The 16,907-nt window shown below is 57.7% G+C and overlaps 2 protein-coding genes across 2 annotated transcripts in view; one reads left to right on the forward strand and one right to left on the reverse strand.

Moving 5' to 3' along the window:
* The first annotated feature begins 382 nt into the window (after positions 1–382).
* Positions 383–16,907, forward strand: part of RSPH14 (radial spoke head 14 homolog) — a 61,922-nt gene continuing 45,397 nt past the window's right edge. The window contains exons 1-4 of the mRNA XM_082355066.1: positions 383–462; positions 1,549–1,815; positions 2,837–2,939; positions 5,578–5,696. Of these exons, the coding sequence (XP_082211192.1) occupies positions 1,617–1,815; positions 2,837–2,939; positions 5,578–5,696 (421 nt within the window). The 5' untranslated portion in view covers positions 383–462; positions 1,549–1,616. The remainder of the gene's footprint in view (positions 463–1,548; positions 1,816–2,836; positions 2,940–5,577; positions 5,697–16,907) is intronic.
* The window catches only part of GNAZ (G protein subunit alpha z), a 42,377-nt gene continuing 36,789 nt past the window's right edge, over positions 11,320–16,907 (reverse strand). Inside the window, exon 3 of the mRNA XM_082355065.1 lies at positions 11,320–13,010. Coding sequence (XP_082211191.1) covers positions 12,666–13,010 — 345 coding nt within the window. The 3' untranslated portion in view covers positions 11,320–12,665. The remainder of the gene's footprint in view (positions 13,011–16,907) is intronic.

Here is a 16,907-nt window from a genome sequence, read left to right on the forward strand (position 1 = left end):
CATTGAGTCCACTGCAGGGGCCGACCTGTGTCGTCACCAGCCAGTCGGCCTGCCGAGGAAGGAGCCTGGACCAGGGCTAAGCAGTCCTGGGATCAGGCCTGAGTGATTCAGCAGAAGCTACTGAACCTCTTTGAGGTTCCTGTCCGTAAAATGGAGAATGTTATCACCTCACAGGTTTACTCTGAGAATTAACAGCGTGCCAAGTGCCCAGTACAGAGAAAGGCGCACACAGACACTTCCCTTCTGCACTACAAACAAAGCTGAGCCGCCTTTGTTCCCCACAGTAACCCTGTAAAATATCACCACCCCCACTTTACTGCCGGCCCTGGCCTGGGGATGTTCGCGCCTGCGCGGTGGGCGCCGAGTGTGCAAGAGCTGCGTGGCCGACGCCGCTCCGGGTCGCCTGGCAACCGGGTCGCCTGGCAACGGGCGTGCGCTACAGAACCTTGCGCGCTGAAGCAGGTGAGTCTGTGGCGGCCGACAGGGCCCAGGGGACAGGGGTCCCCAGACCCACCCAGTCATGATCAACAGGCCCCGTGCCCTCCCACCCCAAGGCAGCCCATACCCCTTAGATGAGGGTAGGCCCCTGTCCCTGGCGCCCACCGTTTCCTGAGAGGGGAGCCCCGATCCCAAATGGCCGGGCCCCCTCTCCTGTTCCAGCCCGGCCCCCTCTCCTCCTTCCCTAGTCACCAGTTGCCCGGAATCAGAGTCCGGTTCACCTCTCTTAGTGGAGTCGATTCCCACAGGCTGGGGCTTGTCACTGCCACTAAACGCGGTCACAACCACCATCAGCTTAATAATAACTCAGCCAAAGTATCTGGAGCCCTGGTGAGCCAGGCTCAAGAGTCTCAGCGAATATGGCAGCTTGGCGGGGGTCGGGGGTTGGGGTGGGGGTGGGTGCTATTATCATCTCCCTTTTGAGCTGCAGAAAGACACAGAGGAAATAACTTGTTAAGGGCCACCCACTGGCTTGGGTCTGGAGCCCATTCTTAACTACTAAGCCACACTGCCTACAGTTGCTCAAAGTGTGTGTGTAATAAAAATAAATCACACTTTAACCTTATTTCCTTCTCTATGGATGTGCCGGAAGCATCCAACTGTGGGTCCCTGATGGGTGAATGTGCTAGACCCAGATTTGAACATTGGTTCCTATCCTAGTTTGTGACCTCCACAGCTCATTGTCCCTAAACCTCAGTTTCCTCCTTCATAAAATGTGGGTAATAGAAGTCCCCTCCTCCTGGGGTAGCTGAGTTGGATATTAGGTATTGCTGGCACAAGATAAGCACTGAATGGAGCTGATACAGTGTTTGCTTATTTGGCTTAGTTTGTGTTTTCAATGCCTTTGTCCCAAGGCCCAGCCTATAAAGTATCGGGAGAACTCTGAAGTTTGCAGTTAGGGCTGCCACTTCACTGTGAAGTTTGGGCTTCACTGTGACCTTGAACAAATCCCTTCATTGCTCTCACTCTCAGCTTGCTCATCTGTAAAATGGAAGTAAAAATACCAAATCACAGTAGCAATGATGACAACTTTTGGGTTCTTTTAATCAGTGGTTTCTGCAGAGCTTCACTTTGAAAGCTACAGAGTCGCCCTGTGCAGGAGTGGGAGGCGTGGGAAGATGGCCCACGCCCAGATCTCCAAGTACCTGCCCCCTGACATCAACCCCACCCAGGCTGCCATTGCCTACGGCTGCCGGGCGCTGCCCAAGCTGAACGAGGAGCTGCAGTCGGAGGACCTGTTGACAAGGCAGAAAGCCCTCATGGCCCTGTGTGACCTCATGCACGACCCTGAGCACGTCTACACGGCCATCCGCATAGGTGAGCGTGGCACAGCCCAAGTGACCACGACTGGGGTCTGGATGGACAGACACAGAGCAGCTTGAGGTGGCCCCTTCACAGCATCCCTCCCAGCTGGTCAGTCCATCTTCAACTGGACACCACCAGTGGTCAGCCCCCTCTGCTATGACTCAACCCGGTGGCCACACATCCACCAAATAGGCCTTTATCTGTCTCATCCGCAAGGCTGTCACAGAAGATAGGCACTGGCCCTACTGAAACCACACATACACGGGGACCTGTGTCCATTGTGTCCCACTCTCTTAATTACCCACATAAGAGTTGAGTTGATTTTAGTGGCACAGTCACACCTGTCCCAGATCAGGCCCACGATGAGTGAACTGCCGCCTCTCCCACCAGCCTTATCTGAAGGGCTAGTTTAATCCCAGAGATGGTGGCAGCGGTCCCAGTCTGGCCTCCTATGCCGGGTGGAGCTTCAATAATAAAGGTTGCTATTTAACGAGCCCGACTCTGGGCCAGCACTGCTATACGTGCAGTGCCCGTGTTATCTTAGTCCTCGTAGCACTGGCCCTGGGAGGGAAGGAACCTCCTCAACCCACAGAGAAGAAAATGGAGGCTCAGAGAGAAGCAGTGTGAGGCTAGGGTTGCCCCATAAGTAAATAAGGCAAGATATTCAGGTGCTCAGTCTGGCTTCCTGAGGTGTAACCCTTTCAAGGGTACACGACTAGTGGGTGACAAGGTTGGAATTTGACTTCCAGTCTCTCCAAATGCAAAGGGCATTTTCTGAACCCCGTGGAGGACTGGGAAGAGGTGTGCAGAGATTCACGAGGGGGGTTGGATGACAGGGTCCTGGGGGATGAGCCTTTCTAGCACCCAGAGCCCCCGCCAGTGGCTCTGAATCACTCCATCACCCACACGATGCCCTCACACCCCCAAACAGTAGAGCCCTGGTGCTCTCATTCTGGACATCAGCTCACTTGTCGACTTCTAGGTTAGCTGGTTTCTGAGCTTGGTGAATGTTCAGAGGTTTTTCTGCCCGTAGGCTGCCTGGAGAGCCTGAAAGCTTTGCTGAAGGACACCAACGACCTGGTGCGCATCAAGACCACTGAGGTGCTCTATGTCATGGCCACCCACAACGTGGGCAGGTGGGCAGCTGCGTCTGGGTATCAATGTCACGCTTTGGAGCCACACCCCTCCCCTGGGTGGCACGCCCTTGAACGACCTTGAATGAGCTGCTCGCGGGGCAGGGAGTTAAATGAGTTCATGCACGTGAAGTGTCAGCCCCGTGGTGGCTTGGGTGGCCCCGGGCACTCTCTCTCTGGTTCCCTCTCCCCACCGATGGGCGGTCTTTGGGAACTCACACACCCGCTTGCTCAGGGCCACCACCAGATGGCCGCCTCAGCCCCTCGGTCCCCTCGACCCCCCAGCTCCCCGTCTCTTCTCTGGGTTCTGATGTCAGGTCCCTGGGAGGCGGGTGGCCAGCCCAATCCCTGCGCCGTCCTGGCCCAACAGGTCGCTATGAACTGGATGCGTGTGGGGAGGTGGTGACACAGTGAGCGCCCCAGTTCACAGGTGTGGCACCAAACAGGGCAGACTGGTGCCCGGGAGGACGGAGGAGTGGGCTCGAACCTGGCATCTGCAGGCCGCCCTTTCCTGCTCTGACCTGGCAAGGCTCTTGGTCGAGTCTCACTGTTCTCATCTAAGACAGATCCGGCAAAGTGCTTTCTCTCATTCTTCCTGTTCCTTTTTCCTCTTTCCGGACCCGATTTGGACATTAGAAGTAACCCCAGGGAGGGTGACGGAGGCTGAGAGGAGGGATGCTTGAAGTTTGGGGATTACAGGAAACTATGAGCCCAGTGACGGTGACCGTAGGTCTGTTTATCCTCATAGGAGGTGTGGGGGGTGGTTCCTGGCTGTAGCCACTTTAGCAGGGGGGACTCGGTGCAGAAACCGTCACCGACTGAGGACCTGATGTGACTGGCACACTGTTCTCCAATGTCCCTCCCAGCACCACCGCAAGGGGCGGGGAGGAGCCCGGAGCAGGCAGCTGGTGTGCCCAGGGTCCAGGATTCCAAGACCCAGCTCACTCCAGCACACCACGCTGGACAAAGGGCAGAAGTGACCGGGGCCGACTTCTGAAGTCCGCCGGGCTCAATGGTCATCTCACCCCTCGAGCCCTGAGTAACTGCCCATGTTGAAACCTCCTGCCTCCCTGGACCCACACAAGGAGTGACGGGAAGCGGATGAGCGTGGAAGCCAGGGGCCTGGCCTCTTGTCACCTTGGGGAGTTACAGCTTACAGAGCTGACTTACCAGCAGGGTGACTCGGAGTGGGCGCCTGGGCGCTGCGTGAAGAGGCCCAGACACCTCACACCGGGGGTCAGGGAAGGCCCCTGCAATTTGGGGGTCCCACTGTGATTTCCTTCTCCCAGAACGACTCATACAGACCTCACGGCAGAGCACAGTCAGGCACTTCCTGTGTGCTAGGCACTGGGCCAGGCCCCGCTCTGAGTTCTCATTTAGTTCTGACCCCAGCCTCGAGAGCTGCAGCCTTGAAGCCGTCACCAGACGTGACTGGGCCCAGCAGTTAGTTGGTTAATCAGAAGGAATGGTTAAAAAGCCAGGATTGGAAGAAATTGTATCTTCCCTTCAAACAGTTCATCTTAACCCCAAACCCCTAAACGATTAGGCAGCCACCAATCCCTGTGTGCCTCTCCTCTTCTTGGCTGTGGAATGAACAGCCACTCCACTGGAGTGGAGAGCGCCACTGGATGGAGCTTCCCATCATTTTTTTTGCTTAAACCAGCACCTGTAACATCATGGAGCTTTGATTCTTTAAAGTAGAGCAAGCACTCAGACACTAATGAAGTAATCTGCATGCAAAACCCTTCTAGAATCTTTACAATCATCTCACTATTTTTTTTTATAAATTTATTTATTTATTTTTGGCTGCATTGGGTCTTTGTTGCTGCTCATGGGCTTTCTCTAGTTGTGGCGAGCGGGGGCTACTCTTCGTTGCAGTGCGCAGGCTTCTCGTTGTGGTGGCTTCTCTTGTTGCGGAGCACGGGCTCTAGGTGTGCAGGCTTCAGTGGTTGTGGCACGTGGGCTTCAGTAGTTGTGGCTCGCGGGCTCTAGAGCACAGGCTCAGTAGTTGTGGCGCACAGGCTTAGTTGTTCCACGGCATGTGGGATCTTCCCGGACCAGGGCTTGAACCCATGTCCCCTGCATTGGCAGGTGGATTCTTAACCACTGTGCCACCAGGGAAGCCCTATTTATTTATTTTATTTTTTTAGACACTGACTTTGGAGTCTTCCCAAAGCATTCACCTTTGTTTTCATAAGGAAATCAAAACAAAAACAAAAACCACCAACTCTTCTTCCATTGAATTGGCTTACCTGCTATTCAATGAATCTATATCATTATAACAAGAAGCAAAACAGGCCTGCGTGGGTCTGGAGGCACGTGGCTGCCCTGGACAGTCCGCAGGTGTGTGCCCGGCAGGTGGAGAAAGGCGGTCAGCTCAGCCCGGCTGCTCAGGGGAGGTCGGTTATGCGCTTCTGTTGCCTGGAGTCGTCCTGCACCACTCAGGCCGCACTGCTCTCACCCGACTTGAGGGCCACCCCCAGCCTGCGCCTTCTCTCCGGAGGCCACAGGAATGCGGTCCCATCCAGCTGGCACGGGCTTAGGTTCCAGGGGGACGGGAGGGCAGGCAACCGCCTCTAGGTTCTTATTGGATCCTCTCCTGGCACGTTCGTTGTGTCTAAATCCCACTTCTCTTCCCCAGAGATGGCTTTTTAGAGCATGACGTCATCCACGCCCTGTCCTTCCTGCTGAGCGACCCCCAATCAGCCTGCCGGGAGAACCTGCACCTGGCCTTCAAGCACCTGGCGCAGCTGCCTGCAGGTAGGCTCACCGTGGGCGCTTGCGTGGCCCTCGGCCTCCTCTCCCAGTCAGGCGCCTGCCGTGCCGATCACAGTTTAGAGCATATTTTTTAAAAAGCTATGCTTTTATTAAGGTACCCTATACATGTTAAAAAGGCACACGTCATACGTGAACGCTTGATTAACTTGTACTAAGTGAACCTGCCACTTCCGGGCACTGCTACCCAGATCAAGAAATGTGCGGAGTATGGCCAGCACCTGCCCCTCCCAGTCACCACGCCTCACCCAAACGTAAACAGGCTGATTTGTCTTCAGTTTATAAGACCATGGGTTAGTTTGTGCCTCTTTAAACTTTACATAAGTGGAAACATACAGTCTGTAATATTTTGTTTCTAGCTTCTTTGTGTCTGTTGTGCGTTGTGTATTACTGATTTTTGCCGATTTGCTCTGGAGTGTGGTATGCACACTATATGAGGGCGCTACGGTTTGTTTATCCCGTCTGTTGCTGATGGCCATTTGAACTGTTTCTAGTGTGTGGCAGCTGAGAACACAGTGGTCGCTAACATTCTTACAAATGTCTTTCGATGGATGGACATGTGTATGCATTTCTTTTGAGATATGCCTTGGAGAGAATTGCTGGGCACAGGGCAACTTTATGTCCAGCTTTAGAAGGTACTACAAATGGCTTCCTAAAAGAGTTTCGCCAATTTACGCTCCCACCAGTAGTGAATGAGGGTCCCAGGCGTTCTGTATCCGCACCCACACTTGATCTTTTGGCTATGATGGTGGGTGTGTGCTTGCGTCTCACTTTGGTTTTCATTTGTATTTCCCTGGTGATAAGAGCCCCGTAAATGTCCTCTTGTGAGAAGCACCAGAGCACGTTTTTAAGGGTGAAAGACCCCACCCCCTGGCTCACCGTCCCCTTCAGCTGACTGCTCCTGCTAATTTGATGCTGAGTCCAGGGTAATGGCCACCCGCTGACTGACCGCAGCTGGAGGGTTGAGATTCGTGTCAGGTTGACACCCATCCTGTCACAAGACACAATGAGCATTTTAAAATGAGGGACTCATTCCAAGAGGCAGGATATCAGGCCTTAAAGGGGGTTCCTTAAGGCCGACACGGGCCTTAAGATGTCCTGGGCCAGGAGTCGGACAGACCAGGTCCCTCTGCCGTCCCCTCATTCCCCGTGTGCCCCTAGACAGGCTGCTTCCCCATCTGGGACGTTGAGGCTGATGGGACACCACCCCCCCCAGAGGCCTGAAGTGAGGACCAGGCGGGAACACTCCCCGAATCAGGGCCCAGAGAGAAATGACTAAGGGGACAGGTGCAGAGAGGCAGGTTGAGCAAAGCCCTGGGAGCTGGGGTTGCTGACCGGCCGGGACCATGCCCTCCTCTAGCTGGGCTGGGCTGGGTGTGCCAGGCCGGACAGCAGAACCCCGGGTGGTCTTTTTAAAAGACCACCCTATCGCTGGCCCTATCCCATGTCACCTGGTGGGCCCTGCCCACATCTTCCTTGAATGCACCTTGGCTGGTTCTCCTGGGCGACCATGGTTGAGGGCCCCTGGGATATCGGGGCGTCTCCATAAAGGACCAGTTCTGGGGCTGAGCTCCACGGATGCCTCTGCTCAGCACTCAGGAACATTCCTTCTCGGGGTGTGGAGAGAGGGGACTTGCCATTTCTCACTCAAGGCTCTTAAAATTATTGTGACCTGTGTAAGCGTTCAGGGGAAGAGAGAGATGATGATAACGAACATCAGGAACCATCACCAGATTTGCTAAATCTTAACATTCAACCATATTTCATATTTGCTTGAGATTTTTGCTTAAAAAAAATACAGCCCCCTGTGAACCTCCCCCACCCAGCACCCTTTCTCCTGCCCTCCCTGGAGCCACCAGTAGTGAGTGACTTCATCCCCAACACATGTCTTTGTATTATTCCCTGGCGGTCCAGCGGTTAGGATTCTGCGCTTCCACTGAAGGGGGCATAGGTGTAATTATATATAGATCTTGCCTTGCACGTTTTAAAAACTCTCTAAATGTATTTTGCTGTACTTGAAAAACCTAATGCTATCATTGGGAATGTACCCATGTGTGTCACGGGCTCCATTTCCTGATTATAACCCCAGCCTGCCCATCCCTTGTTTGAACGTGTGTACTTACATTCAGTGAACTTACTCCAGTCCGGCGGACCTGCATGTGCTGGTTTTCCCCAGGACTTCCCCAGAGAAGGGCATCATGGGGCCGGAGATCACAATTGCTTCCCAGCCGGGAGAGCCCATCGTGCTCCCTCCCGGCAGCCTGGCCGAGTGCTGAGCTGCGTAGCTGTCGCTGTCCTATGGCTCTGCCATCCCCCAAGGCTGGGAAGGGGCGTCTTCTCTCTGCCTAGCACCGCCTCCATCTCCTCTCCTGCCCAGGGCCTCCCAGGAGCCTGAGCCCATTCTGCTGAGTTGTTTTTTCCATTTCTCATTGATTTGAGGGAGTGCTTCGTTTATCCGAGATTCTCTTTGCTGGTCACACATATTGCAAATATCACTTCCCAGGCTATCTGCGTGGCTTTTCTCTGTTTGTTTATTCATTGGTCCAGCAGTTTTTCATTTGAATAGTAGTGAGTTTCATCAATCTTTTCCTTTGTGACTTTTTTCTCTTTTTGTGGTGTTGTTTAAGAGAATTTGGTGCTAAGAGCTCATGGAGGTATCCTGCCATATTTTCTTCTAAAAGTGAAAGAATTTTGCTTTCCACACTCAGTCCAAGAAGGTACCTGGGCCAGCCCAACACTGTCTTCATTACAAAAGCTCTAGGTATTCTGGGTTCTGGTGGACAGGCTGGAATCCGCAAGCACTAGGCTTACCATGGGGAGCAGGGGGGTGTAGTTTGCACTTTATCGCAGGATTTATCACAGGATTTCCTGGGTGCTGTTCGTTGTCCGTGCCCAGAGGGAGGCCTGGGACACTCTGGGGAGGGGTAGGTAGCAGTGGGCGGGGTGGGGGTGGGTAGCTGGAGGGAGGGAGGGGGACATGCAGTGTGGTAGGCGCCCCAGGAGGACCATCTGAGGGGGCCCTGAGCACAGTGGCTCCTGGGTTGGCCCGTGCAGCCGTGTCCTGGGGGTGTCCTCGCTGGGCCTGTGGGTGGGGGTCTGGGTGGGTGAAGGCATCTACTTCTGGGGCTGCGCTCTTACCAGCGTGGGGCCTCGGGCACTACTGAAGCCCATCGGGAGCAACAGGTCACAGGGGGCCGGCGGCTCTTCTGGGACGGTCTGCATGCAGGGCGCAGCGGCTCTCGTGCTGGTGGTCATGGGTCTGGGTTCTCTATCCACGGCCACGACCAGAAGGACCCTCTGCACCTGGTGGAGTGCTGGGCACGTGGCTGGCACTCAACAAATACTGGTTGTTTAGCAGTTTCTATGCAGGATTTTAAAGGACGATTTGTCGGCTGTTTTCCTGCTGCACTTCACGCCCATGTGTTGGGGTATCTGTGGGGACGAGGTCTTTCCTGGGTCCTGGCGCGCCCGGCCAGGTCCAGCTGGCTGCGTGGTTTCCCAGAGTGGCCAGCAGGGGGCGCCGCAGGACCAGCCACCACCCAGCAGGGCTGCTCCGGCTCTCAGGCCTGGGCCTGCTTGTCAGGAGAGGAGAAATCGTGGGGCAAATGCCAGGCGCCCCGTCTTCCAGGCCCTGAGTGGCCGGCCGCCAGGAATGCTGGAGGAACCCGTCTCCTCCCTGTGGGGACACAGCATCCTGTAGGAGAGGGCTCCAGGCTGACACCCAGGATTCTCCTGTAACTGGATTTGGGGGCCCCCTGGAAGTGTCCCCAACCCCTCAGGCCCTCTGATGGTGGTCTCAGGCTCTGCCTGGCACACACAGTGCTGGGCGCTGAGAGCCGCCGGCAGCTCCACTGTCCCGCTGTCCCGACCCGTTCATGTGCAGCTGGGCTGCGGACAGAGGCAGGTGCCCTCCCTGCCCAGAGGAGAGAGCCAGGGCTGGGCGGGGAGGTGGCGGGGGCATTCCTGGCATCCCGCCATCACCATTGGGGGCTGGAGAGAGATGGGGGCACTGCGTCCATGGGAGCACAGGGTGAGGGGTGGACATCCTCAGCCTGACAGCCTGATAGCCCTTGGCGGACAGTAGCCCCCCGCTCCCCACCCAGACTTAGCAAAGCACGAGGCCCCCCAGCGGTGACCCTGCCCCTCTGGCAAGGGGACCCTCTCCCCTCAGGGCCATCCTCCACCAACTCTGGCCCCCTCTCCCCGTCCCCTCTGCTGGGCCTGGGCTTGCAGCTAATGCCGTGTCTGTGGACCTCTCTGGATGCAGCTTAGCACGTGCCTCCCCCGTGCCAGGCACTGCTCAGGCAGCAGCAGGGGAAGGAGGCGGGTCAGACGGTGCGAACACCCCTTCCTGCCTCACCCTGGCCTGGGCGCTCTTCCATGGCCTGGGGTGCTGGGCCCCGAGGGGATGATGGGTCTTGGGCCGTGAGGATGGGGACGGTCCTGTCAGCAGAGGGATCAGCTGGTGAGAGGAAGAACCGGAGCAGATAAAGACTGAGGGGGAGGGGGTGAGGGGACCACTGTCCCAGGGAAGCCTCCTCCCCTCCTTGAACACGTCTGGGCAGGAGGCAGAATCCTTCCATTTCCCTCTCACTGTGTATTTTTAGTTAAAGATGCTCACGCTGAGATTACTGCTCTTTTCACAGTTGGCATTAAAGTGCAAAATAAGTCTCAAAGATCTTAAGTCACAGGTTATTTCTTATACAAAAGCCCCCTTGGGTTTTCGCTGTTTGGTGATGTGGGAAGGTGTGAAGGGGACCCCCACTTGGGCTCAGGGGTGGGGGGAACAAAAGCCAGGTCCGTGTGTCTGAGTGCTGTGTACCTGCACACGTGTGTGTCTGTCTGTATCCCTCCCTTGGGGCTTCATGCCCGGTCCTGGGTTTGAGGCGGCGACATGGGGTAGCTCTGTGCCCCCGTGGGCTCCTGCCCTGGCCATCCAGGTGCAGAGCTGGGCGAGGACCCAGGTGTCGGGAGGCACCGGCCCCCTCTGCTCCTCCTGGGGAGGATGGCTCCACTGCTCCCTGACCTCTTGACCTTGGGCATCTTTCCTCATCTGTAAAATGGCTCACCACTGACACCCTGCCGCAGGGATGAGTGTGAAATAAGATAGTCTGTAAGGAGCCTGGTGCAATGTGAACAAAATTCCTTGACTAGTGTTTTCCATCCCTTGGCCCCCTAACCACACTGGCTAGTCAGCCAACGGTGGGCCGGCGGGGCCCCTCCTCCAAACACCCTGCAGGCTCGCCGTTCACTGCCAGGGGCTCTCAGCACCCTCCAAGCCCACTGGGCATCTCTTCTGCTCTGTGGGGATGATTCTGACCCTAGTGGAGGTGTCTTTAGGGTTGGGGGAAGTCCAGGTGATGGTGCAGCCTGGGCTGGTGCCATCGTTACCCCCAAACCTCAGCCCCTTGGGACACACAGGCCTGGCAGATCTCCCTCTTTTGCAGCGTCTTTCTACTCTTGGGGTTGTTTGTTCTTGACATTCATTTCAAAACGGTTTTTCCTAAACATGTGGAGGGAGGGGGGAGAGAAAAAGGAACCTCAGTACGGACGGTGTCCCCGCCACCCTCCTGCACGCTGTCTACACACACAGCACTCGGGACGAGGCTTGGCTCATTCAGGATATTTTATTTTCGTAAAGTAGACAATCTCGGACTTTCGTGCGATCACCAGCTCCTCTTTCCCTCTCGACATCCCTTAAAGTCCTTGGCTGTGACTCCTCACACCAACCTTGGGCTCAGGGTACCAAAGGCCGAGAGGAGGTTTGGCAAGGGCTCTGGCGGCGCCTTCGTGTTTGCACGCGGCCCTCAGCCAAGGTAATCCACGTGGCGGTGGCGGTGGCAGTGCTGCGGGCCCTGGGCAGGAAGGGCCTCCCTCAGGCTGCGAGGCGGCCGAGCCTTCACAGGAGTCGAGGCTGCCCTCTGGCCTCCCTTTCCTCCACTTGCAGAAAAGCCACAGGTAATTTACTCTTTAAATACCAAGACATTTAGCTATTGTTCGTTCGCTCCTGGGTGAAGGACCTTCTTTAAATACATCACATTTATTTTCTGAAAGAAAAACGAAGCGGAAACCGCACCAGTAACAAGAGGACGCTGCACGGGCTTATGTACAACTTGGCGCCGAGGCTGCTGCCGGGCGCAGAGGGACAGACTCGTCCAGGTAACAATTTTACACTCAGCAAAGCCAGACACAAAAAAGGACCACCCGAAAAAAAAAAATAGGTTTTGAAAATCTGCATTTAAAAAAGAATACTCAACTGCATTGGAAGTTTTCTGTATTTCTGCGAAACACCACGAGATTTGGCCAAAAAAAAAAAAAAAAAAAAAAAGACGTCAGAGGAGAAAAACCAGGTTTCGGTTTATAAAACGTCCGACTCGTAGAAGAAAAGCTGGCGCCCAGCTGGCCTGGTCTGAGACAAGTTGCGCCACGCGTGTCACCATGTGGAGTTTTGCTGCATATTCCGAAGCGGTTTAAAAAGAGCTGTGAGTGGCCAGAGGGCTGGTCAGTGCTGTCGCAGGCCTGGTGCCCGGTCCTAGCGCGTACGTGGGGCGGCGTGGCCCCTGCTCTGAGTCGCCTCCCAGGGAGCCGGCCGCCCCTCCCTGTGGTCCCTCGGACCCCCATGCAGAGTGGGGCCACGTCGGGAAGGCAGGGTGATGTGGCAGGAGGGGCTCGGGGTGGACTTGGTGACAGCTCCTCAAGTCTTCATGGGACCTCAGCCACGTGGGGAGCCTGCTGTCTGCAGAGCGTGCACGTGTGTGTGTGCGTGTGTGTGTGTGCGCAAGTGTGTCTACTTACCTAGCGATCTATCCGTACATATTCATGTTTGCGGAAACGTGGGGGCCGAGGAGGCGGGGCGGGGGACACGCTCCGGGCCCCCGTTTTCTGCCCCCGTGCTGGTCACCAGCGCGAGTGGGGGTGTGATACCCCAGTTTCGCCACAGCCGACGCTGGCTCCTCAGCAGAGGCCGATGTACTTGAGGTTGTTCTGGATGATGACGTCGGTCACGGCGTCAAACACGAACTGGATGTTACTGGTGTCGGTGGCACAGGTGAAGTGGGAGTAGATCTCCTTGGTCTCCTTGTTGCGGTTCAGGTCCTCGAACTGCCGCTGGATGTAGACGGCGGCCTCCTCGTAGGTGTTCTGGCCGCTGTACTCAGGGAAGCACACGGTGAGTGGGATGCGCCGGATCTTCTGCGCCAGCAGGTCCTTCTTGTTGAGGAAGAGGATGAGGGAGGTACTGACGAACCAGTTGTTGTTGCAGATGGAGTCAAAGAGGCGCAGGCTCTCCGCCATCCGGCTCTGGGGGGGGAGGGGGGGCGGTCAGCACGGCCCGGCCCTGCCAGGCCCAAGAGCACCCTCCCCGCCGGGCCCCAGCTGGTCCTGTGCCCTCCGACCCCACTGGCCCCCTCTGGCCCCCGCGGTCACTGACAGCACGTGGCTTCGGGGCTGCCTGCACGGGCAAGCCCCCCTCCCATGGGGGCACTGTCGCCGCATCCCCCGCAGGCAGTGTGTGGGCAGCCTCCCCAGCAGTCAGCTCCGCCTGCTGAGGTTTGGCTGGCCCCGTGCCTCCATCCTGCCAGGCGGGGCATCAGTCCTCACTGGAGTCCGCGAGGGGGAGGCCTGTGTTCACGAAAGCAAGGGGGCAGGGCAGAGCTGGGCAGGCCTGGCCCCTGCCGGCGGTGTGCTCACTCAAGGCCACATGGAGGATCCCATGGCCGCGCCGCCCCCACCAGCACAGAGGACGCGAGGACGGTGGCCAGGAGGCACCGTGACCACAGAGCGTGGCCCTGGCCCTCTCCACCTCCCCTTGAGGACCGTGACCCTGCTGTGGAGCCTCTGGGTTTTCAAGGAACCCAGGGCCCTCGTCTGACTCCCATGCACAACTGACCATCCTACTTCTAAAAGGACTCCTGCTGCTGGTGAAAGCTGCCCCGTGTTTGAAAATAAAATGAATGAGATGAGCGTCCCAAGTGTGGGGCCAGTGTAGATCGGAGGCATCGGATTTAAGGACTTTTCTGATGATGTGGTAACAACAGGGAAGCAGCAGCTGGTGCTGATGGGTGGACACGGGCACCGGCCTGCTCCACCCTCACACCTTCCTATCCCCATTCTACAGATAAAGAAACTGAGGCCTGGAGAGGCAGGAAATGTGCTCTAAGTCCCACGGCCGGAAGCTCTAGGCTTGCTGCTCCTCCGAGGTGGACGGGCAGTGCTTCTGGCCCCAGGGTGGTGGTGCCCGGGGGAGGCCCCACGAAGCCCTGCTCTCCCAGAGACCCTGCCTTCTCTGAGATACACGGTCTGACAGCATCAGTGCTGAGAAAGAACCCCCCCCTCCCAACCACGTAGACATTGCCTCAGGGTCCTGCACTCCACCGGGGAGGGCCCGTTTCCAAAATCCATCCTGTGCCTTCTTTAGAACAAGCTCAGGAATAAGAGAAGCTCTGAAAGTGAGTAGTCTCAGGTCTTGGGTGTGTGTGGGGCGGGGTAAGCCTTCTGCAGAGAGAAACAGGATGCAGGACCCCCAGGTGTGCCTGGAGGAGCGGACGACGTTCCACACGCAGTTAAGTGGTGGTCCAGGAACGTCACATTCTACAGGGTAGTAACTGGCGCTTACGGATTCCCGGAAGCTGCGCGGTAGGGACCAGCGGAGCTGTCATATCTCATGGGAATGATGTCATAATCAGGTGCTGTGCTTCTGACCCCAGATTTCACATCAGATAAATAATAGATGTGGCCATTAGCATGTATTCATTAATCCACTGAGCAGACACTTGCTGAGCAGGCTCTGAGGGCCACCAGCAGGTCCCAGATCTCGTGCCGGTGACGGGGCCCCAGAGACGAGAGGCCAGTGGCCAGGCCAGGCCCTGGGTGTGGAGTGGGGTTCAAGGGTGGGTGGGCAAGTGTGGAGTGGGGCCAGGCAGGGGTGCTAGGATGGGCATCTGCAGAGGCCTGGGCCTGCCTCCCTGGACCCTGCTGGGTCACTGGGGGTGAGAGCCGGGTGCCTCCCGCATCCAGGCCAGCTGCTCCTGCTGAAACAGTGCACGTGTGCCGAGAAGGGTCGGTCCTCCAGGGCGTGTGGGGGTGGGAAGAGCTCAGCTGCCATGTCCTGCGTAGAGCAGGCCCCAGGGCCCCGACAGGCTGCGTCTGCCCTTTCTGCTCAGCGCACCCCAGGCTGACTTCAGACCCCAGGGGCCGGCCCCTCTACCCCACAGACGTCCCTCCAAGCCTCGCCAGGCAACAGAGGGCAGAGGAGGCCGGCAGGACGGGCACTGCTATGCGGCCTGAGCAGGACAGACAGACGCCCCTTGTGTCCGGCCCTTGCCCACGCCTGGGGCTCCTCTTGCTCTCCAGGCAGGTGGGGCTCAGGTTTCCCTGTTCCCTCCCTCTCCCTTGGGACAAACTGTGGGGACCCACACGGGCCATCCTTTAGGCGGGCAGCGCTCAGGGAGCCCGTGGGAGGCACTGCCTGGCCGGGCTGGACAAACACAGGAGCCTGGGAGCTCCACCTGCCCTCCCCCAAAGCCGCTGGGTGAGCACGGCGAAGGGGGCACTGTGCCCCGGGACCCACCACACAGAGGTCCCTCAGCCAGGAGAGGAGCCAGCCCAGAAGGCACTGGGGGGGCAGGGGGAGCCGGAGCCCCTTGGTGCTACCACCACTGCTGTGCAGGCTCCTGGAGCCGGAGCAGGAGCCCGAGTACGGGCGTGCGGGCCGAGCAGCAGGCTGACACCTGAATCACAGATCACTGAGAAAGGAACGTGCTGTTTTGAGCTGTTAACTCTGGAAACTGTGAGAAGCTCGCACAAGAGTGTGCGTACGGGAGGAAGGCGCACGGGGCAGGGCCTCCCCCAGGGCCCCCTCCCCATTCCGCCCGCCCTCCGTGGCCTCAGCCCCGACTCCTCTTCCCAGCCCCGCACCCTGGCGCCCCCTCCTGCCGCACACATCTGGGGTGCTCTGGCACCAGGATGGAATCCCAGTCCCTCGGTCTGCATTCGGGGCCTCCCTGGTCCTGAGGGTGTGCTCAGCCTGGGGGCCAGCTGTGGCCCCGTTCTCCCCAACGCCTCCCTGGCACCCGGTTCTGACTCCACCCACTTGGTGCTGTGGGTCACAGGGTTGGGCCCCGTCCTCGTGTGGTCCACTGGGCCCTGGGGTGAATGAAGCTGGGGCAGCTTTGGAGTCACCGGACTCTGCCCATCATGCCTTGTCTTGCCATGACTTCCACCAGCCTGACACAAACATCCTCTCGCTGCAAGCCGGGGAGGCCCCCCACCTCACACAGGGGATGGGGCCCTGGACAGGTGACTCCCAGGGCTGGGTGAGGACTCTGTGTCTGCACCAACCCCAGCACTCCCCCAGCAGGAGGCCCTCCACGCCCTCAGCTCTGCAGCTGCTCCTCCCAGGAGAAAATACCCCACGACTGCTCACCTGCAATGCCACCCAGGGCTCTGGTGCCCACCCAGCTCTCTCCAGGAGCTGCTCACAGTGAGACACATCGTGTACAGAGATGACACGGAGCAGATGATTCCCGTCAGAGGCCTGGGCAGCGGTGGCGATCCCATGCTCGGGAAGGGGCAGGAACCAGTGATTTGTAACAGCGCACGTCAGACCCTGGGAAGCAGCTGGACAGTCCCCAGGGTGGCGCACAAGTCATTTCTCAGCCATTTGCAGAGAAAGCTCCTGCTTGGACACGTCCGAATATACTCAACCTCACCGAACAGACTGGACTTTCCCCAGGGGGCTACAGCTGGTGACCCCCCTCTAAGGGGCTTCCAGCTTGCTGGTCGGAGACTGGAACCTTTGCTAAGTGCCGAGCTCAGTGGTGGAGGACTTTACCCTGCGCACGACTGCCACACGACAGCACCCGTGGTGGCCTGGACCAGACCGGCTCCTGGAACATCCTGAGGAGGCTGGGGGCTGGGGTGCGAAGGGGAGCCTCAGCCCTGGTCCCCCATGAAGGCTCCCCTGAGTCACGAAAGGGCAGGTGTCCCTGTTATGGGTACAGATTTGGGGCCTGGGGTTTGCTCTCAACACCAGGGCTCGCTGCACCTTGGACAAGTCCTTTCTCCTCTCCCGGCCTCAGTGTCCTCATCTGTAAAATGGGGACGATCACGGCACCCAGCACCAGGACTGCTGCGGGAGCAACACAGTGTTGCTTTGAGAGGAACCAGGTTTGCTGGGCCTCGGCCTGCGGCTGCCTT

The sequence above is a fragment of the Balaenoptera borealis genome (genome assembly GCF_965194805.1).
Source record: "Balaenoptera borealis genome assembly, chromosome: 14".
Lineage (NCBI taxonomy): Eukaryota > Metazoa > Chordata > Mammalia > Artiodactyla > Balaenopteridae > Balaenoptera > Balaenoptera borealis.